The sequence below is a fragment of the Sus scrofa genome, chromosome 9 (assembly GCF_054392235.1).
Source record: "Sus scrofa isolate SSC_HxYL_T2T_F1_AM1 chromosome 9, Sscrofa_HxYL_maternal_Yorkshire_Landrace_v2.0, whole genome shotgun sequence".
Classification (NCBI taxonomy): domain Eukaryota; kingdom Metazoa; phylum Chordata; class Mammalia; order Artiodactyla; family Suidae; genus Sus; species Sus scrofa.
The window spans coordinates 119,711,942-119,733,296 of record NC_139391.1 but is presented as its reverse complement, the minus strand read 5'-3'; the positions used below and the strand labels follow the sequence as shown (position 1 = coordinate 119,733,296).

The 21,355-nt window shown below is 38.7% G+C and overlaps 2 protein-coding genes across 6 annotated transcripts in view; one reads left to right on the top strand and one right to left on the bottom strand.

The window, feature by feature from the left end:
• The window catches only part of SUCO (SUN domain containing ossification factor), a 91,094-nt gene extending 74,321 nt beyond the window's left edge, over positions 1-16,773 (bottom strand). For 2 of the 4 annotated variants that reach the window (XM_003357538.5, XM_084977614.1), the window contains exon 1: positions 16,286-16,773. In XM_003357538.5, the coding sequence (XP_003357586.4) occupies positions 16,286-16,347 (62 nt within the window). In that variant the 5' untranslated portion in view covers positions 16,348-16,773. Of the gene's footprint in view, positions 1-15,100; positions 15,728-15,970; positions 16,201-16,285 lie in introns of those variants that run through there. The other 2 variants (XM_084977616.1, XM_084977615.1) reach the window with 2 other exon arrangements.
• Positions 16,293-19,338, top strand: LOC102164985 (uncharacterized). 2 transcript variants are annotated; one of them, XM_084977623.1, is made up of 2 exons: positions 16,293-16,890; positions 17,377-19,338. In XM_084977623.1, exons 1-2 carry the CDS (start codon positions 16,445-16,447, stop codon positions 17,675-17,677), a joined length of 747 nt encoding a protein of 248 aa, XP_084833749.1. In that variant the 5' UTR covers positions 16,293-16,444; the 3' UTR covers positions 17,678-19,338. The 2 variants fall into 2 exon arrangements, 1 of the variants encoding a protein (XP_084833749.1); XR_014816236.1 differs by lacking the exon at positions 16,293-16,890 and adding an exon at positions 17,086-17,201 and having other exon boundaries at positions 17,377-17,493.
• Positions 19,339-21,355: the final 2,017 nt, after the last annotated feature.

The window sequence follows — 21,355 nt, the reverse complement described above, 5'->3', positions numbered from 1 at the left end:
GCTTAGTGGTTTAAGAACCCAACTAGTATCCATGAGGATGTGGGTTTGATCCTTGGCCTTGTTCAATAGGTTAAAAGATCCAGTGTTGCTATGAGCTGTGATGTAGGTTGCGGACACGGCTTGTATCCTGCATTGCTGTGGCTGTGCCATAGGCCATCAGCTGTAGCTCCGTTTTGACCACTAGCTTTAGGGGTCAAACTTCCACATGCTGCAGGTGCAGCCCTAAAAGGAAAAATAAAATAAAATAAAAAATAAAGATGAATGTTAATTAAGGGCAGACCTGTAAAGATAACCTTAATTTTCTATGTAAGAAGGACTCTGAAATAGATAAAAATTATCACCAACTAAAAACTGTAAAGACATTTTAAATCACTAAAGTAAATAAAATGAAACAATACCCGAGCCCACTCCAACCTGACTGAAGAAGAATGAATCTCTACAACGGGGTCCTTACTTTCAACAATCTCCCCCAGGAATTCTCACAAGGCACAGCAAGTTAAGAACCAGGTGTTGTCACTGCAGCAGCTTGGGTCATTTCTGTGGCACAAGTTCCATCCCTGGGCCCAGAATTTTCACAAGCTGCAGGCGCAGCCAAAAACCAAGTTTTCATGCCCCTCATTAAGTACCAGTGGGTCACACTATAACGGCTGACGGCACTTTTTGCATGACCAAATGGGTCTGATTCTATACTACTTAAGCAACTTTCAAAAACTGTACTATGAAAATCCCAAGCCTGATGAAATGAGTTTCAAAATTTTTAAGAAGTTTAGCACCAGAAATCACCTTAAGAAAAATGACAATCTGGGAGTTCCCATCGTGGCTCAGTGGTTAACCAATGTGACTAAGAACCATGAGGTTGCAGGTTCGATCCCTGGCTTTGTTCAGTGGGTTAAGGATCCGGCATTGCCGTGAGCTGTGGTATAAGCCACAGACTCGGCTCTGGCGTAGGCCACGGCCACAGCTCTAATTAGACCCCTAGCCTGGGACCCTCCATATGCCATGGGTGTGGCCCTTGAAAAAGACAGGAAAAAAAAAAAAAAAAAAGAAAGAAAGAAAAACGACAATCTAATATCCTCCCTCAATTCAAAATGAGTACTCTTACTATTCATTAAGTTGATTCTGTCCCAAGTATATCCTCTCTTACACGTAAACTCTTCGAGAATCAATTCCATATTCCTAACTACTTCAACTCCTCCCTACAAAGCCAAAACTTCCAAATGTTAGGTGATTAATAAATTTTGTTAAATGAGGGCTCTGAAGGGAATGTTTTGTAGCACATAGCAGAAAGAAATTCAGTCACTTCTCAATCCTCTTCCCATCACCCCCATCATACCACTATGACTCTCCAAATCACTCACCCAGTCACTACCCCTTCGCACATACAGAAACTCAAATAAACAGAAACTAAGAGGACATTTATTCCTTTTTGCCAATTCTTCCCCACCAATGTGGCTGTAATTCACCATTCATATAGAACAGTATTAGCTTACAGAATAGGTATAATTAAATGTCTTATAAAAAAAATCACATTTGAGTATCATTTAGGATACCAATAGCTAATAACATCCTAAAGCCTGGAAACAAAATTATGCAGCAGAATAATCCCTTGATTAAAAAGGAAACAATACAAATTACAAAATATTACAGCTGAAGACTACAGGTCAAAATTGTTGGGATGCAGATAAGACAGCAACAAGAAAACTATGCTTTTGAGTACATTTGTAGATAAACACTGAATACAAAAGAGCTAATCTTTCAATTCAAGAAGATAAAAGACAGTGTAAATCTAAAGAAAAGGCAAGACTATAAAAACAGAAATCACTGAAATAAAAACCAACCCCCTCCCAAATAAAAGACTAAGAGGATTAAGAAGTCCAAAAGTTGGTTCTTTGAAAATATTAAAATGACAAACCTCTGCAAAACTGACAAAAAGAGAGTTGGTGAAGCAAATTAACTAATACATTATAAAAGCGTGGCATAGCCACAAACGGATTTTTTAATTATAAAATATTACAAACTATAAATGTGGTATTAAATATAAATAGCAATATATTTGAAAACAGAAGAAATGGATGTTCTAGAAAAACAGAAAAATTGGTACAAAGTATACAAGGATTGGAATTAATTGACAGTTAAAGAAATTTGAGTGGATTAATCAACACCTTAACATAGAGAAAAAGGAATTCTCAATCTTTTTTTCCCCCACTCTTTATTTGGAAATAACTTTAAGCTTGCAGAAGAAATGCCAACACACTACAAAGAACATCCACCATAAGTGGATCTTTCATAAGTGATGTTGTATCTTTCTTTACCCATATCAACTTACTGTTAACATTCTGACCCATTTGCTTCATATTTGCCATTTGCTTGTGACAAGCACATAGCCCTCTCTTCTCACTTCATGTAATTTGTCTAAACATCTTTGTCTGTATTTCCTCAGAATAAGGATATCCTCTTATACAACCAGGCTACAATTATCAACTTCAGTAAATGTTACACTGACACAATACTTTGTCTCTAGTAGTGTCCTTATAGCATCCTGTTCCCCCACCCACACCCTAAATACAGAATCGATGCTAAGATTATGTCCTGCAGTTATGTGTCTTCGGCCTTCTTTAACCTGGACTAGCTCTTGGCCTTTATCTTACATGGCACTGACATTTTTGAAGGACATAATCATTTTATTTTTAAATAATATGGTCTTTTTGGGGTCTGTCTAATGTTTCATTATGACCAGATTCAGGTTATGTATTTCTGGATAGAATCTTTCATAAGTGATATTGTATCTTTCTCAGAGTATTATATCCAGAAGCATACAATATCCATCTGTTATGGTACTTGGAAATTCCACTTTTAGTTACTTCTTAAGAGAAATGAAAACTGTGTGCACAAAAATGTCCCCAGTAGCTTTTATTCTTAACAGCCAAAACTGGAAGCAGCCCAGATGTTCAACAGCAGGAGAATAAACAAACTGCAGTATATTCATACAATGCACTATTTCTCACAATAAAAAAGGAACCAATAACTGATGAATGAAACAAGATGGGTATCTCTTAGAAACACTGCACTGAGTGAAAAAAGCCAGACACAATAATAAATACTGCATATTCCATTTGGATAAATTTCCAGAATTAGCAAAACTAATCCCTGGTGATAGAAGTCAAATCACTGGTTGCTTCAGGGAATTCCATAGAAAGGGACATGAGAGGACATCTGGAGTGATGGAAATGTTTTATATCTTGATGGGATGTGAATTACACAGAAGTATGCATTTCTCAAAACAGATCGAACTACATGGTTAATAACATGTGCATTTTTCACTGTATGTAAATTATTTCAATTTAAAAATATAAAAAGCAAAAAAGTCAATATTTTCCTGCACATAACAAAATAGAAAATAAACTATTAGCAATAAGAAAAACCATGACATAATTTAGAAATTAACCTATAAAGTTATACAACCATTCACAGAGAAGAAAACTTTAATGATGACTGCAAAATGAAGAGACAAATGAAAGTCTAGTATGGTCATGGATGGAATGCTGCTGACAGCAATGTAAAGATAGCAAGTCTAAATAATTCATCACTCAAATATAATTCCTATCAAACTACCTGAAGGATCTTAATATTCTAAATATGATATGGAAAAACTGGTCAAGAATAATTAACAGAAAAGCAAAGGCAAGTGGTTCACCTTGCCAGATAATTACGACTTATTACAAACCCATTCTAATTAGTCTATAGTACTGGGATAGCAAAAGACAAGCAACTGGAACAGAATACTCCCAAATGCATCTGTTGGCATAACGTCTCTCTTTAGAAGCAGCCAACAAACAAAGAGCTCAATAAATACCCACTGAATGAATAAATGACATTAGGCTTTCCTGAGGCATCTGCCACATTATTAATTACTTAGAATTCATTTTTATGATGACTCTAGAAACTAAAACAAGTTTTTTTAAAAGCATTAAGTGGAAAAATGCAGGAAAAAGAATGAGATTAGCAGCATTATACCATTTATGTAAATTTTAAAACATATATAAACAAAACATTATTTTGGAAGAAAACACACATCTAAGTAAATATATGAAGGTCAACTGGAAAAAACACATCAAATATACTCGAGAGTAAATACCTAACATGGGGGAGGATAGGAATGAAAATGAAGATAAAAGAGTAATGAAGTAAAATGGAGGGAAAAGGGGGACACATACAGAATGTGGCATAAACTCAGTAGTCAATCCGATCCTAAGTATCTGATGTCCCTAGAAGAAAACTTGGTCACTTTTTTTTCACATTTGTCAAGCCCTTTAGATTAAAATATTAATCTAACTTTTACAAATAAACTAAAGCTCAGAAGTTAACTGGCCCAAAGTGACTCAACTTGTGCCTGCAAACCTATCTCTCCAAAGCCTACGATCTTTCTGTATTGCTACATTTCTTATTTGATATTCTCTGCTCAACAGATAAATGAAAAGGTGAGAAAATAACACTAATCTATTCCCTCAAGAATTGAGGACATTATAGTCATGACTAGTAACAGCATAACATAAAAATATAAGAACTACCACAAAGGAGGGGCAATGTTTCCCTCTTGATTTAGATAGCAGCCACAAGAAATAAATGTGGAGCTTTGCAGAATAGTGGCTAGGGTATACAGACTTCAGGGTCAGAAGACCCAAGTGTTAATCCATGGTCCCCCCTTTATTAGCTGCATTCTCTTGGACAAATTGCAAAACCTGTGTGCCTCAGCATCAACACTGTAAGATGGGAAAATGAAATAATCCACATGCAATGATTAACCTAGCACAGAATATGCACTCTAATGTTAGCAGGTATCAACTACTGTCCTTCTTCCTGCATTTATCAAATTGCAGAGTAAACATTATATGTCCCTAGGTATCTTGGTTCCAGGACCCTCTATGGAAACCAAAATCCATGGCTGCTATCATCATCCCTCCACATCCCTGGATTCAACCAACCTCAGATGGAAATGGGCTGAATGGGTTGAAGCATACAGGTACTGGATCTCTTCTGGCTACCAAACAAATGTTTGCAAACGCACACCTACCACTCTCCAAATATCTTCTATTTCCACTCCCGAAAGCTTGTCAATCAACTCTCTCTTGAAAACAAGGTTCTTTTCTCAATTTCCAAGCTTTTCAGGCTATCTAAGACTTTTACATTGCTGACCAAATGACTTCCTTAAACCTCTTTTCACTTTACACTAGTTTCCTCCTTCCCCCTTCAGAGCTTCACTTTGCTTTGCCACCTTTCTTTGTTCTAAATATCTGCAGAAATCCATATTTAGTCAAACATTCTGCTTCAAAAATGACCCCCTTTATGAGGACAACTCCAGCCCAAATCTCATTTGCACTGCATTTAAGTGCCTATATAAGGTCTCCACTAGGATATTCTACTCACCAACTAATACCTCCTCCTCATTTAAAACCCTTTGCAACTCTTCCAGGTTTTTTTTAAACCTCCAATTCCTCTAGATGCCCAAGTTTAAAAAAAACAAAACAAAAAAACAAAAAAAAACTCCTCTCTCAAAACTTTATTTCACAGATTCATAATTTTAGACCCTAGAATTTATTCTCTCAAGCACAGCAGGCTCCAAGAAAGCAAATACTTTGTTTTATCTACCAAAATCCTACACAAAATGCAGCACACGGAAGCCTCAGTAAATGTCTCTTGACCTTGACATGGATAACAACAAAAAGCAGTGTTGAAGACCAAGAGCTGGTCTAAAAACCCAGTGCTTTTGAATAATAGTCTAATGCTATTTCTATTGTACTGCATTGTCAACTTGCCAGCACATCACCAAACCAAATCATTTACTTCCTCAAAAATCTCTGCTCAATGTCTCCTCTTCATTTCTATTGCCGAATTAAGTCCCTGTTATGACAAACCTCAACTATTCCAGCTACTTTTCATTTAGTACTCATCTCTCCAGGCTTCGTCTTCTGAGATATATCTAGCACAATGATGTCAAAATAACGTTCTCCAAACACTACTTCTCTTGCGGGATCTTTGCTGCCTAACTCCTTGGTTTAGCTTGCAAAACCACCACAACCTCTAGAATACATTGAGCCCTCGGCATCCAGGAGTGCACATACAGAGGGCCAAGTGTACTACACTTTACATAACAGACTTGAGCATCCAAGGGCTGGGGGTGTCCTGGAGCCAATCCCCCACAGATATCAAATGCCACCATTAGCTTTTGTTTTCTATTCAGGCTTTTCTGTTTACTATCACTTCCACCTGTATCAAATACACTGTTTCTTTTACTCATAACTCTTTCTCCTGAATTAAGTACTATATTCCCACTGCAGGCAGTCAAGCAGACACTCCCACATATGCAAACTCATGAAGCACCTGTATTCCACAGAAGTAAATTTTATGAAGGACATGTCCTTTCCCTTAAATCCAAGTCTTCCTTGACAACTCCAATCCAGTTACTCCCTTCTTTAAGTACCTACTAAACAATTTGGCTTTTTGTATTGCTCACTAATGTTCAAATCAGCTATCTCAGAATGTTGAAAGTGCAAACAAAACAAAACAAAAATAAAAACAAACACTCAGAAGTCATTTAATTTAGTAATAATGACTAGAATGCAAAAAAGAATATCCCAAATTTGCTCCCCTAATCTCCATGGTAAATCCCCTAGGCAAGTATTTTTTTAAGTTGTGTGAATAATTCTAATGTTCATTCTCTATTGAGCCAATCCAATCAGCCCCATTTTTTTAGATAAGAAAAGTAACATACAAAAGACAAAGAAACTTGCCTCCAGCCTACCAGCCTACAGGCAGCATAGGGTGGTGGTTTAGAGCGCAGGCTCAGACCTGGCCTATTTAAATTCTATCTCATTGCTTACTGAGACTTGAGGCAAGTTCATTAACTTCTTTGTGTCTTTCTTCATCTCTTCAAAATGGGGTGTCTATCTCAAGAGTTTAATAAGGATAAAATGAGTTAGTGCATATAAAGCACTTAGAATAGACGTAAGTACCCAATTAACATTCACTATTAATACTGAAAGGAAAGGATTATAATCGAGCTCTTAGTTTTACCTCCTTTCCACTACACTACCACCTATCTGAATTTGACAACAAGCTTGTGTACTCCTGAGGGCAGAGCTCAGTTCCACTTCTTCAGCAACCTCTATCACACCAAAGACATTTTTGGCAACCAATGATATCTTAAACAAATGTATGGATTCCTATTTCTGACCTCTGATACTTTAGCCCAGAATCCTACTTCTAGCAAAGTACTGGTAGAAGTACCCAGAATGAATGAGTAGTAAGAAATTATGTAATAGTGTTTATTATGAACAAAGCACTCTTTAAGCCCTTAACTTTCTCCTATGATCATTTTCAAATACTTCATAACAAGAAATACAAAATAAGTTTAGTACTTATAAACCATGTTAATGCTACAAAACATTTTCTAACAAAGCTAGGTGTTACTTTTACGTAAAAAAAAAAAAAAATTTAACTAGTGACTCATTACAAAAACAAAGTCCTAAAATAAAATCAAACTTCCTTTCAAAAAACTCTGCATTTATGAAACAAATGTATCCCAAGGTATTGATATTCTTATACGGCAAATACTCAAAAGCAATTTCTATTCCCCAGAGGCAGGTATGATTTAATTTCTTGAAACTATTTTAAAATACAGCCTTGAAAACCAAACAGGTAACATACACCTGGCACTAAAGTATAATCTGCAACATGACTACATTGTTTCCAATAAAGAATATTTTGTTTCTTTCTGGTTACCTATAAAGTAATAAACAAAAGTATTTTAAACATATAAATGTTTCTATCTAAAGAAGGCCTGAGAGAATAATAAAACATTTAAATTTTTAATAAATTTCTCTCTGTCCTTTCATTATAAAGCACTAGAATATTAGCTATACACACTGACTTATTTCACTACTCAGATTGTTGAGAAGAGTGAAAGAATTAAGAGTTCATGAACAAGAGTTCCCATCCTGGCTCAGTGGTTAAGGAATCACACTAGGAACCATGAGGTTGCAGGTTCGATCCCTGGCCTTGCTCTGTGGGTTGAGGATCCAGCGTTGCCGTGGGCTTTGGTGTAGGTCACAGACATGGCTCAGATCCCACGTTGCTGTGGCTCTGGTGTAGGCCAGTGGCTACAACTCCGATGGACCCCTAGCCTGGGAATCTCCACGTGCAGTGCATGCGGGCATAGAAAAGACAAAAAGACACACACACACACACACACACACACAAAAGAGTTCATGAACAGCTGAAAAGTGAAATAACCAATGCCCAATGGTAAACAAGGTTGCTGGCATTTTTTTGTTATTTTCATGTCTGCCAACCCTACTACCTTGCATCCATTCCAATATATCCTCAAATGTTTAATAATCTAAAGAGGTTATTATGAAACACATCCAGCTCTTTAAAAAATAATTCCAAAGGATATTACAAATAAATTATTCACAATCTTTTAATGGACACAAGTGTTTGAATTTTACCCGAAGACATCGTGCACCTTCTTTCACAGCCTTTTTCCTATTTAGGCAATCTGGCTTCAACTAACTTGTCTGAAGGGATCTGACACTGCCTGTTAACAACCCAAGACCTCTTGTAAGTACCAGACACTTTCTGTGGAATGTATATCCCAGAGCAAAAATAAACTTCTTCCCAAAGTTTTTCACATAAAGTTCCACAAGAATATTTTATTTTTTCTACTAAGATATATTGATATATAACATTTTATCAGTTTCAGGTGTACAACATGATTCAATAAATATAGCATGTTTATTGCAATATGATCACAAAAGTTTAGCTAACATCCATCATCACTAGTATAAACATTTTCCTCGTGATAAGAATTTTTAGGTTATACTCTCTCAGCAACTTTCAAATATACACTACAGTATTATCAAGTTATCAAATGATTTGGAGAAGAGGACTTATTTTTTTGTTTTACTTATTCTGAGTATTTATTATTTACCTCAGAAAAGAAACAGATTTAGAGTCTTTTATAAGTTATAAAACTAAAACACAGAGGGGGAAAAAAATTTCCAGAGGAAAGATACAGTTAGAATTTTCAAGGGTGTTTCTAATCATTATCTTAAAAAGGAAAAAATTAATAAAAACAAAAAACACTGCTTATAAAAATATAAGCAAAAATCTTTCTAGTTTCTTATTTTTCTACTTACATGCATATTAACGAATGAGCAAGAAATGAGCAAAAGTGTCAGAGAAAAAGCAAAATACAGGGTACAGAAATAAAACTATAAACCAAAAAATGAACCTCAAGTCCTGAAAACGAGATAACATACTCAAGAAAAAAATTATTCTGATGCCAAAAAAGCCAACAAATTTTAGACCACTTTGATTTAGATATCTATCAACTTTCTTCTAGTGAGCTGATAGGAGTTGATAGCTCTAAAGTGGACACACTTTAGGGCCCCCTGACTCCAAAGTCTCTCCATTCCAATCCACTCTATCCCCATAATGCTCTAACTAAAAGATCCATCTGACCTCACTCTCTGGTTCTTCTATTTAAATCTAACTCCTTGGCTCATCCTTTCAGTCAAGTTAAAATCAGAGTTCATCTGCACAATAATCAAGTCCCTTGAAAAATCTGGCTCTACGGTCCCTTTCCTTCTCTCCCAACAAACAGGAATCTTCCCTCTGCCTGAAACAAATTTCTCCCATCTTTAACTGTCCATTCTGAAAACCGTTTTATCGATGAGAACTGAGCTGTATAAAAATAATTTGTCTGAGGACACACAGCTAGTGACAGACCACATCTAGGATATAATTCTTCCCTCGGTGTTCCTAAAGACCTTTGAAACTATTTTTTTTAATATATTTATTTATTTATTTTAACCTTTTATTATTTTTTTTCTACTGTACAGCATGGTGACCCAGTTACACATACATGCATACATTCTTTTTTCTCCCATTACATGTTCCATCATAAATGACTAGACAGAGTTCCCAGTGCCACACAGCAGGATCTCATTGCTAATCCATTCCAAAGGCAATAGTTTGTATCTATTAACCCCAAGCTCCCCAACCACCCCACTCCCTCCCTCTCCCCCCTTGGCAACCACAAGTCTATTCTGCACATCCATGATTTTCTTTTCTGTGGAAAGGTTCCTTTGTGCCATATATTAGATTCCAGATATGTGATATCATATGGTATTCGTCTTTCTCTCTCTTTTTTTTTTTTTTTCTGTCTCCTTGCCATTTCTTGGGCCACTCCTGCAGCACATGGAGGTTCCCAGGCTAGGGGTCGAATTGGAGCTGTAGCTGCCAGCCTACGCCAGAGCCAGAGCAACACGGGATCCGAGCCGCGTCTGCAACCTACACCACAGCTCACGTCAACGCCAGATCCTTAACCCACTGAGCAAGGGCAGGAATCGAACCTGCAACCTCATGGTTCCTAGTCGGACTCGGACTCGTCTGTCTACCACTGCGCCACAACGGGAACTCCCCTCGTCTTTCTCTTTCTGACTTACTTCACTCCGTATGAGAGTCTCTAGTTCCATCCATGTTGTATGAGAGTCTCTAGTTCCATCCATGTTGCTGCAAATGGCATTATTTTGTTGTTTTTGTTTGTTTGTTTTTTGTCTTTTTGCTGTTTCTTGGGCCGCTCCTGCGGCATACGGAGGTTTCCAGGCTAGGGGTCGAATCAGAGCCGTAGCCACCGGCCTATGCCAGAGCCACAGCAACGCGGGATCCGAGCTGCGTCTGCAACCTACACCACAGCTCACGGCAACGCCAGATCCATAACCCACTGAGCAAGGGCAGGGATCGAACCCGCAACCTCATGGTTCCTAGTCGGATTCATTAACCACTGTGCCACAACGGGAACTCCTATTTTGTTCTTTTTTATGCCTGAGTAGTATTCCACTGTATATATATACCTCATCTTCCTAATCCAAACATCTGTCAGTGGACATTTGGGTTGATTCCATGTCTTGGCTCTAGGGCCACACTCGCGGCATATGGAGGTTCCCAGGCTAAGGGTCCAACTGGAGCTGGAGCTGCCAGCCTACGCCAGAGCCATGGCAACTCCGGATCTGAGCCGCAACCTATAGCACAGCTCACAGCAACATCAGATCCTTAAGCCACTGGGAAAGGCCAGGGATTGAACCCGCAACCTCATGGTTCCTAGTCAGATTCATTAACCACTGAGGCGTGATGGGAACTCTGAAACTATTTTTGAAAACTATTTGTCAAATGAATGAGAGCTGTTTAAATGCCAGACTCTTCTCATTAGCTCTAAATATGTGCTTCTTCAAGATGATCCTTTCAGGCACAGTAAGGAAAAAAAAATAGATTTAGTCTTAAAAAATAAATTAAACCACTCTGGTGAGGAATGTTGATAATGGGGACGGCTACACACTGGTGGGGGCAGAAAATATGTGTAATCTCTGTACCCTCTGCTTAATTTTGCTGTGAACTTAAAACTGCTCCAAAATAAAACTGATTTTTAATTAATTTGGCTTTACCAAGGTTAATATAAAGGTTCACACTTGATCTGAAAGTCAGCTAGTCATAACAGCAGGGACTATATAGTCAGAAACCTGAGAAAAGAATGGAAGTTCCACAAACAGTAGGGTTTACTTACAGCACATTGTAATGCACTGTGGTTTATGCATGACCAATTAAGTAGATTTAAGCACTATATTATTTAGTTTTATCTAAACTGACTCTCAAAACATGGATAAGTAGCTTTGAAAAAAATCCCTGCAAAGACTGCAAAGATAATAATAATGCAAGCACAAGCCAACAAGAAAATGGCAGGGCTAAAACTCTTTAAGTGCAAGCTATTATTCACCTGCATCACGATGCAAAATAATCTAGTGAGTCAATCACACACCTCTCACCAAAAATTGTTACTTTTTTAACAAGAACAAAGGATACTGTTAACAGAAAGTATTAGATTGTTTACTTTCTTTTCATCTTTCTTAATCATCTGATTTTATTATATTTATATTGATTACTAATATTATTCTAACAATATATCATTAGAATACTAATATGCTAATGCCATGTTGGCATATGTATAAATCTTATAAACAATTAAGTACGTTACTAAAAGAGCATACACAGTATTTTTCTGATGGGGAGGTGGTACACAAAAAATCTTAAATATCCATCGTTTAAGGCACTGACCAAATCTTTTTTTTTCCCCCTCTTTAGCATGATGATCCATTCTTCAAGTTTGCCAGGACCAAGGAGGGTATATTAGGCTGCATATACAGAGGTCCCCCAGAGAAGTCCAAGTCCTAATCCCTGAATATGTTACTTTACATGGTAAAAAGGTCTTTGCAGATATGATTAAATCAAGGATTTTGAGAAGGGGAGATAATCCTGGATTGTGTGGCTAGGCCCAATGTAATCACAAGAGTCCATGTAAAAGGAGGCAGGAGGATCAGTCATTAGTAGATGTGAGAACTGAAGCAAGAGGCTGGAACTGGAACCAGCTGAGGAAGGAGCCACAGAATGCAGGCAAGAAGCTGAAAATGTCAAGCAGATGCTTCCCCTTAGAGCCTCAAGAAGGAAGCAAGCCTGCTGACACTTTGACTTTAGCCCAGCTAAACTTATTTTGGACTTCTGACTCCCAGAACTGTAAGATAATAAATGTGTGTTAAGTCACTAAATTTTTGGTAACTTGTTACAGCATCAACAGGAAACTAACATAGGGGATTCCTGGGAAGTAGGACTTTCACTGCTAAAACAAGGGTAAGTTGGTCACCCTAGTTTTAGGATTTCAATACCCATAACAACATCTTGTACATAATGAACGTGAGAAAAACTTTTGTTGAATGATTTTACGATGAAATATATAATGTACCCTTCCTTTTTATAAAGATCTATATCATATGTATCATATACATATATATATTTTAGCACATATTTATCATGTTATCTTCCTAACAACCTTGTGAGAATGAATTATGTTTTCCCACTTTTAGGATATAAGAATTAAAGTTCAAAGAAATTACAAAACATGTCCAAGAATGTAGATCTAATAAGTAATGACATCATATCTACAATACAGACTTTCTGACCTATAGTCAAAGAATTACAGCAGTCAGGATCCTACAAATCAGGCTGCCTAGGTTCAAATCCAAGCTCCAAAACCTAAAAGCTGCGCAACCTTATCTCTACTTCCTCAACTATAAAATGCAAAGTTAAATTAACAATAACATTCATAGGGTTGTTGTGAAGACTAAAGGTGCTAAAATGTGCAAAGTACATACCACAGGCTTGACAAAGAGATAGTTGACAATAAATAATTGCTATCATAATTATTCTTGTTGTAGCTACTGTACATTAATGCCTAAAATACTGTCCTATTTGATAAAGTATCACACAAAATATGCAAAAGGAAAAAACAGCAACCAGGATGTATAAGAAGGACTGGATGGGTCTTTTGTGAAAGCAATGTAAGGTTAGGACTCCAGGCTGGAAAAACAAAAGGAGAGGGGAGACACAGCCAAGATTTATAAATACATGGCAGTATAAATAAGATGATTACAAAATTCAGTAATATTGGTAGGATGAGAAGGATGGAAATTTAGAAACTACAGTATGATAGTATAAACATATAGCACTTGTAAATCTACAAAAATGGTACAGCTTTTAAAAAAAAAAGAAATGGATCACAAAATTTTGGAACAATTTATAAGACAAGACAAAAATGACTCTTTCGCAAAACTTGTCTTACCCTACAATGGCTTTAGGTTTTAAGGGAGAAGGGAGATGCTGAGAAATGACCTAAAAGACCAGATTACAGCAAGAGCTAGACCTCCAGTTGAGTCAGTGACATAATTTTTCTAATTTCCCATGGAAGAAGTCTCAAAAGACAGAACATATCACCACACACCATTCCTTTTATCATCACCCTTCCAAAAAATCCTCAAGCTTTAATATCCTATTTTAATCCCTTTCCATGGCTTCAGTAAAGAATACTTAAAATGTCTTTAAGTTTGGCAGTGCAAACAAACCTCAAAACAGACTAACGCAAATATTTCTTAAGCAAGTTTCCTAAACTTTTTACTATTTACTTAAACCCTTAAGATGGATTTTTCACTGTAGAAATCAAGAAACTTTACAGAACTTTAGGACTACTACTTTCAATATGAGGCTGGGTTTTTTTTCCCCCTTAAAGGTCACAACCTCACAATTTCTAATAAAGTTGAGAAACCATATTGAGGTTAGCTCAAGCAAAAGACAGCCAGAAATTAAACAAAGTAACAGAACACATGGTTAATTTAAATCCACAAATGATTTTAAAAACCATACTGTAATGTTTGATTTCATCACCACCATCCAATTAAGTTTTTAAAAACCATGTTTAAAGGTAGAAGTTCCCATCATGGCTCATTGGTTAATGAACCCAACTAGTATCCATGAGGACTCAAGTTCGATACCTGGCCTTGCTCAGTGGGTTAAGGATCCAGCATTGCCATGAGGTGTAGTATCGGTGACAGATGCAGCTCGGATCCCATGTTGCTGTGGCTGTGGTTAGCAGCTACAGTTGCCATTCAACCCCTAGCCTGGGAACCTCCAAATGCCACAGGCGCAGCCCTAAATAGACAAAAGAAAAAAATAAATAAAATAAAGTAAAAAGAACAATCATGTTTAAGGGTGGATATATTAAGTCCTGGAGATCACAATGTAGAGAATAAACACAACAATACTGTACGATAATTATCAACTTGCTAGGAGATTAGATCTTAATTATTCCCATCACATACAGAAATTAAGATTTTTGTGACTCAATAGAGGTGCTAACTATTGCTACAATGGAAATCATATCACAATATACAAATGTATCAACATGTTGTACACCGAAATTTACACAATGTTATGTGTCAAATATATTTCAATTAAAAAAAAATCAGAGATCCTGGTGTTTTTAAAACTTGAATGGAAAGTGTAACCTCTTTGCCATATCAACCATTCAGAAAGTGATGAAGAATAACATGGTCTAAAGATGGGCAAAACGAAGGAGAAAGTATAAAGAAAAGATACATAATCTACAAAGAATTTAACAGCCCCCAGAGAAAAGTGGATATGAATACAATGTTTTCCATACCTCAGGTACAAATTTAAATTTAAAATGAAGTAAGTGGACTCATCTATATGCACATTTCAACTTAGTAAGTATAAGGTGAGGTAACATTGGGAATGAAGGCAAGAGGCCAAATTTCTTGTTCTCTAAAATGTCTATCAATCTTCCAATCGAAATTCTTCAGCCAGGCAAGTGTTTTCTTTTCCTCTTATTTATATACTATTTTATGTTAGCAACAACTTCACTGTCTTTGGAAACCATCAGTCACCTACATAAATGAAAAAACTGTTCGTTTTGCAGAAATAAACTAAGCAAGAAACTTAGTTTATCTTGATTTTAATATAACAGCAAATCACTTTTAACTGAAGAATCATCTTTTTGGTCACAAATATCACACATCTTTGAAGAAATTCCCTTGGAGGACAAAATGGATTTTCCAAGTACAGTGGTAGTGATCCTTTGACTGACAAGCTCTTTCTGTCCCTTCAAATCTCTGTGCCAGAGATTAACAGAAACTCCGTAAACTTTATAGACAAAGCACTCTTCCCGCCTTCAAAGGGCAGGACTATCCTTACATTACTAAGGCACAATATCCAAGCCACACCACCAGAAACCACTATGCACACTACACCTAAGACACTCCACTAAACTAACAACTTCCTATTATCTACTCCTTGAAGAATTGCTTCATAACGCCCCCATAAGTATCCAAGTGTGCCCGAGGCCAAAGACCAGGCGAGAAAGGACCAGAAGAACTAGTTCTCATATACTACCTACCTTCATGACAAGTCACGTTTTTAAAATCACAATTCGGGAACCCATCACATCCGACTTGCTTAATGCCCTTACCACACCATGAAGGCAAGTGGCTGGTACTAAGCCCGAGAAACTTACAGCACATTTATCTGAAGACTAGCCGAACACTCCACCGTCTCCAAGCGTCAGGGTAACTGGGTAGGTACAAAACCACCTAGGCACCTTTCTCTCCCACTTAGTTTCTGTGAATTCCAAAATGCACCGTGATAACCTCCGCACAGAGTGCTGCCAGGCCAGTCCGCGGGAGAGTCACAGAGTAATTGGTTTGTCGCTTTCTAGCAGCCTTAGAAACCCGCACCCTAAAAGCCAGGATGATTTGGGGGTGTGACCTGGGCCGCTCCCTCGCCCCCCTCTCCTCTCTCGGGAAACTCCCGAGTTATCGCGGGTACTCACCAGACCAGAGAACACAGAGAGAGGCAGGAGACCAGGGCCAAGGCCCGCCGGTACTTCTTCATCTTTTCCTCCTTCTTTCCCCTGCCAGAAGGCGGCACATCCTCCCGGCAGCCGCCACTGCCGAGGCCAAGATGGAGGAGCCGGAGCAGGAGAGCGAGGATGGAACCGAGAGTCCGAAGGGCTGCGGCGCTGGAGGAGCAGCTCCTGAGCAGCTCGCGCGCTAGCCACCCTCTCTCAGTGGCCCACGGGGGCGCCGACGGGGGCGCTTCACAGGAAGACTCCGGGGTCTGCCGCTGCTGCCGCGGCCGCCGGCTCGTCCGCGCCCGCCTCCTCCAGCCGCCGCCGCCACTGCCGCCCCATATCCCCCCAGCCCTCCCCGGCTCTCGCTCCGTGCTGCCGGCGACCAACGGCCGCAGCGTACTCGCCTCTCAACAGCCAATCGCCAGCAGGGCCGCGACACCTCACACACCGCTGAGCTGGAAGGAGACGCGTCACCCACGTCCAGCGGCGCTCTCACACCCACCAGGCTCCGCGCGGGCCACGCCCCCTCCGACGTCTCAAGCGGATAAGCCCGTTGTGGGAGGACACAAAGCGCGACAGCCGAGGTTGCCGACGCCCCGCCCACCTCAAATCCCGCCCAATTCAGGAAGTCCGAGAGGAGTCTCCTGACCCTCAGCCTTCTTCCTACCGTGTCCCGCCCCCTCGCCCAGGGCGCGTCGAGTCAGCGCAAGGGCCGTTGGGAGTTGTAGTTTTCCTTCAGGAATCCGCCTTTCCCTTTCCCTGTCCCTCCTAGTATCACTGTTTTGATGAAAATGTGTGTAGTTTCTCTTTCTCACCGCAAGACTGACCAGCTTTTCAATTTACACTCAGTTTGCCTCTTTTTACCAAACTTCGTGGAAAGGCTGAGTATGACGGGGTAAAACTATACCAATACAATTTAAAAGGCGTTTTCCCGGTGTCAGTGGGGCGGGCCCATCAAGCTAGATGCTGATTGGTTGGCGGGAGCCGGGGGCGGGGAGGAGGGGGAAGAGTGCGGCAAGATTTCCTCTCATCTGATTGGCTGAAGTGAAGAGTCTTTCGCTTTTTTTCAGCCTCCTGGAGAATTTCCCCGCCGGCTGGATTCCTCTGTTGGGATCTGCTCCATGGGTCACTATTCTCTGGGATTCGTACTTTGCTTCTGCTGCGGTGGGGCCAGAACGGGAAACTGCCGCTCTTGCTGGGAGAGCACCAAGTCCTGGGTTTCACCGAAAACGGGAAGATGGTCGTGTACATGCGTCTATTGCTGCAGTCCAAAAAAGTGATCGCCTCTCAACCTTTAAAAAGAGCAATGTGCCCACCCCAGATTTTTATGTCACGGAGGCCCCTAAAAAGATCTCTCAGAAGCTTGTTTAGGGACCCTCTGCCTGAAAGTCCAAAATGCTTGACTGCTTTTCTTCCCAAGCGCCTCTTGACATAACTCTCGTAAGTGGGCACTAGCTTCTGTTTAAGGAAGAAGACGTCTGGCCTCTGGCCTAATGTGTTCCTTCTTCTATCTCTGGTGATATATTTGTTTCAGACTCTTGACACTAAGAAGAGAGTTAGTCGCTACCGAGGGATATTTCTTTTCTAAAATAAGATGCAAAAATATAACTCAATGGTGTTTCCCTTTTTGTCTTGGCTGTGGGAAACTCAACTATCTTCTCCAGAAAGCAGCCAGACAAAAAGAAGAATGGAGACTCCAATTGTCTGTGCCAAGCAACATGGCTTAATGTTTAGGGTAAAAGGTGCTCAAAGCACGTGTTAGCAAAGCATGAGCCACTTATTCCACATGTGTCCAGGGAAAAAAGACGAAAAATTCCCATCCAACACCTAATTTTGAAGCATGTAACTTCCTTGTAAACCTTCTAAGTTGAATTGAGGGTTGTTACTATATTCCCAGGTAACTGAATGTTTTGACTCATCTAAAATTCTTGATATAAGTCAACTGAATATTATAAAAGTTCTGCAACAGGTGATTTGGTTTAAGAGGCATTCATCCTAAACTAATTTTTCTGGCAATAATTAGCTAACAGTTCCAATGATCTGTTCATGCCACTTTTAGCGTATGACTGACAATAAAATCCCTTCATCTCTCTGACTTCACTACTCTTGCCCAAGAGCAGTATCAAATGATTACTATGTAAGTTAAAAGGAAAGTAGGAGCAGTAGAAGGATGGGGATTATTTTACATTCTTTACTGTGTTAACCTTTTCCTTTCTCTCTAGGAACTAGGTTACTCAGGACAGAGAACAGGTGCTCCTGAGCTGACCCTCAGAAGATCACAGCCAAGAAGGTTCTGAAGAAAACTTGCTCATCACAAGTTATTAGGTGCCTCTTCTGTCTCCTCTGCTTCTCACTCCAAACCCACAAGTCTTTTCCACCAAGTCTCTGTAATGATCTTTTGTAATATGCTGCTAGTAGGTAGAATTTTTCTTCCTTCTTCCTCCTTTCCTTCCTTCTTTCTTCGTTTTTCCTAGAGGTGGGGCTTTATTGCTACCGCTGTGGTAGGGTTGTCATCCACCTAGTTATTAATCAATAAGTATCTTTCATTATTTCAATTAATAAATATCCTTTTCTCTTTTTGCTAGTTTCATTTCCATAGCTTCGTGTTAAGGTTTAATCTTCAGTTCTCTGAGCTCTTGGATAGTTCATAAAACCAGTTCTCAACTATACTGTTGACTCCCAGGTCTATATCCCAACCTCTTTACAAGTAGTTGCTGGATATAACACTTATTCTACCACCCTTTCAAATTTTACCTGCGTAAAACTGAACTCATCTCCCCTATAAATTAGCTTCTTCACCCAAGTTTCTATTTGTGTTAATTCTTCTTTGTTTTAAGGCTTCAGATCATGAGAATAAGAGAAGTTCTGTGGAGCTGACCTTTGAAAAACTGGTATACATTTTTCTGCATGGTTGTTAAATATGATGAGAAAAAATAATGGAAAATTATATTATAATGCAATAAAGAAATAAGAAAATCGGTAAGAAGTATATAAAATAAATTTTGCATAGAAAAATACCACCATATTTAAAAGTTTAAGGTATGCCAAAGAATGTCAAGAAAGTGTATAGAAAAATCAAAATATGCATATAATCTTTAAGGCTCAGGCTAAGTAACAACCACTGCCACCTCTCAACTAAACAACGTAGTAATCAACCAGGCACAATTTTTCCCCTTGGGAGAAAACTGAGCAAAATCTGGAAACATTCTTGGTTGTTACAATTGAGGAAGTGCTACATCTAGTGGGTAGAGGCCAGGGATGTGACATCATACACAGCAGAAAATGCCCTACACAACAAAAAATTGTTTGGCCTGAAGAGCCAATAGTGCCCAGCTTGAGAATCCTTGATGTAGCAGAATCTCTCAATTTGATAAAATCCCTAAAGCACTGACCACACACATGATAATTCATGTGCCTTGCAATAACTTGGATTATTCAAGTCACCTAGGACTAAACTACAGGATGAACAACAGTTCTCCCATTCCTAAAAGGCTAACACACACAAACTCTGAATAGCCTCAGTCCCTGCCCTGATAAAATCAGACACTGATCTTTGCTGATGGTGGAAAAGAACAAGTCCATCTCAGAAAAGAAGCCAACCCCTCTGGCCATCTTCTTTGTCCTGTATCTCACATACATTAAAAGCCCCAGGGAATAAATATTGTTTAATTTAAGTCTATGGTATGTGATGATCCAGGTTTGACATATTTTGAATTTGCTGAAAAGTTATCTGCCATTTTCAGCATTATAAAATGCTGAGATACGATGTGTCTTAGAGAGGAACTGCTGAAGCTCAGCAAAATTGGAGGCTTCCAGAGGAAAAGCTAGTTAGGATGAAAGTTCTCTGGAGATCAATGAAAGAAAGGTCAGAGAATTGAGAAAAGACTAGTAGACAAGAAAAGGGACTAAACCAGACGGGAAGAAGGGTGAATTTGGCAATCAGAACTTAAAATTTTAACTACCTGTAGATACAATATAGGCAGAGCTTTCTATTTGCCTTCATTCCATTTGCTGCTGCTGCTTTGAGTGTGTGCAGATATGTGCACCTGCTTTATTTAGTTACCCTTTGCCTGAGGAGAGCCTAAACTACTTTACCAAGTCTACCTTAGAGCACTGATAATGTGGCCACTTGAGGAGATAGAGGTAGAGCTCACAGGGAGATAAGAAAGTAAATTGCTTCTCTAGGACAGTCCTTCCAGAAGGATCACAAACTGAAATGTTGGCTTGTACATGTCTATTTATACTGAAAATACCAAAAAATAAGATTTCCCCTTTAAAATTTTCTACTTTATGATTCCCAGTTTAACCTTATATCACTGATTAACAAATGTCTACTTTGAGGATACATAAGTTTGGCAGGCTAGTAATGGAATCATCCAAAGGAGGGATTACTTGGGAAGTGGGTGATCAAGAGGGAGAAATCAAGGATTTCCAGGAGAGAGTGTGGTCATGACATGAATAGGAAAGTCAGGTTTGTAAGGAAGATTAGTTTGGTTTTAGAAGCATAATATTAAGCTTGAAGTCTACAAACAATACATGCTAGAAAGGGTGTGGAGAAAAAAGAACCCTCCTACACTGGTGGGAATGTAAATTAGTACAACCACTATAGCAAACAGTGTGGAGGTTCCTTAAAAAACTAAAAGTAGAATTACCATATGATTCATCAATCCCACTCCTGGGCATGTGTCTGGAGAAACTTGTAATTTGAAGGATACATGTTCATTGCACCACTATTTACAGTATTTACAATAGTCAAGACAAGAAGCAACCTAATTGTCCATCAAAGAGGAATGGATAAAGAAGATGTGGTACATATATACAATAGAATATTAGCCACAAAAAATAATGAAATAATGTCATTTGTAGCAGCATAGATGGACCTAGGGATTATCATACTAAATGAAATAAGTCAGAGAATATCATATGATATTATTTGTATATGGAATCTTAAAAAAATGACACAAATGATCTTATTTATAAAACAGAAACAGACTCAGACTTTGAAAACAAATATATGGTTACCAGTGGGGAAAGCTGGGGGAGGGATAA

Bases quoted from the DNA above. Each gene is read 5' to 3' on its own strand.
- LOC102164985 (XM_084977623.1), top strand. From the start codon at position 16,445: ATGGAACCGAGAGTCCGAAGGGCTGCGGCGCTGGAGGAGCAGCTCCTG. The intron at 16,891-17,376 runs GTTGCCGACGCC...GCTTTTTTTCAG, and splicing joins CACAAAGCGCGACAGCCGAG to CCTCCTGGAGAATTTCCCCG.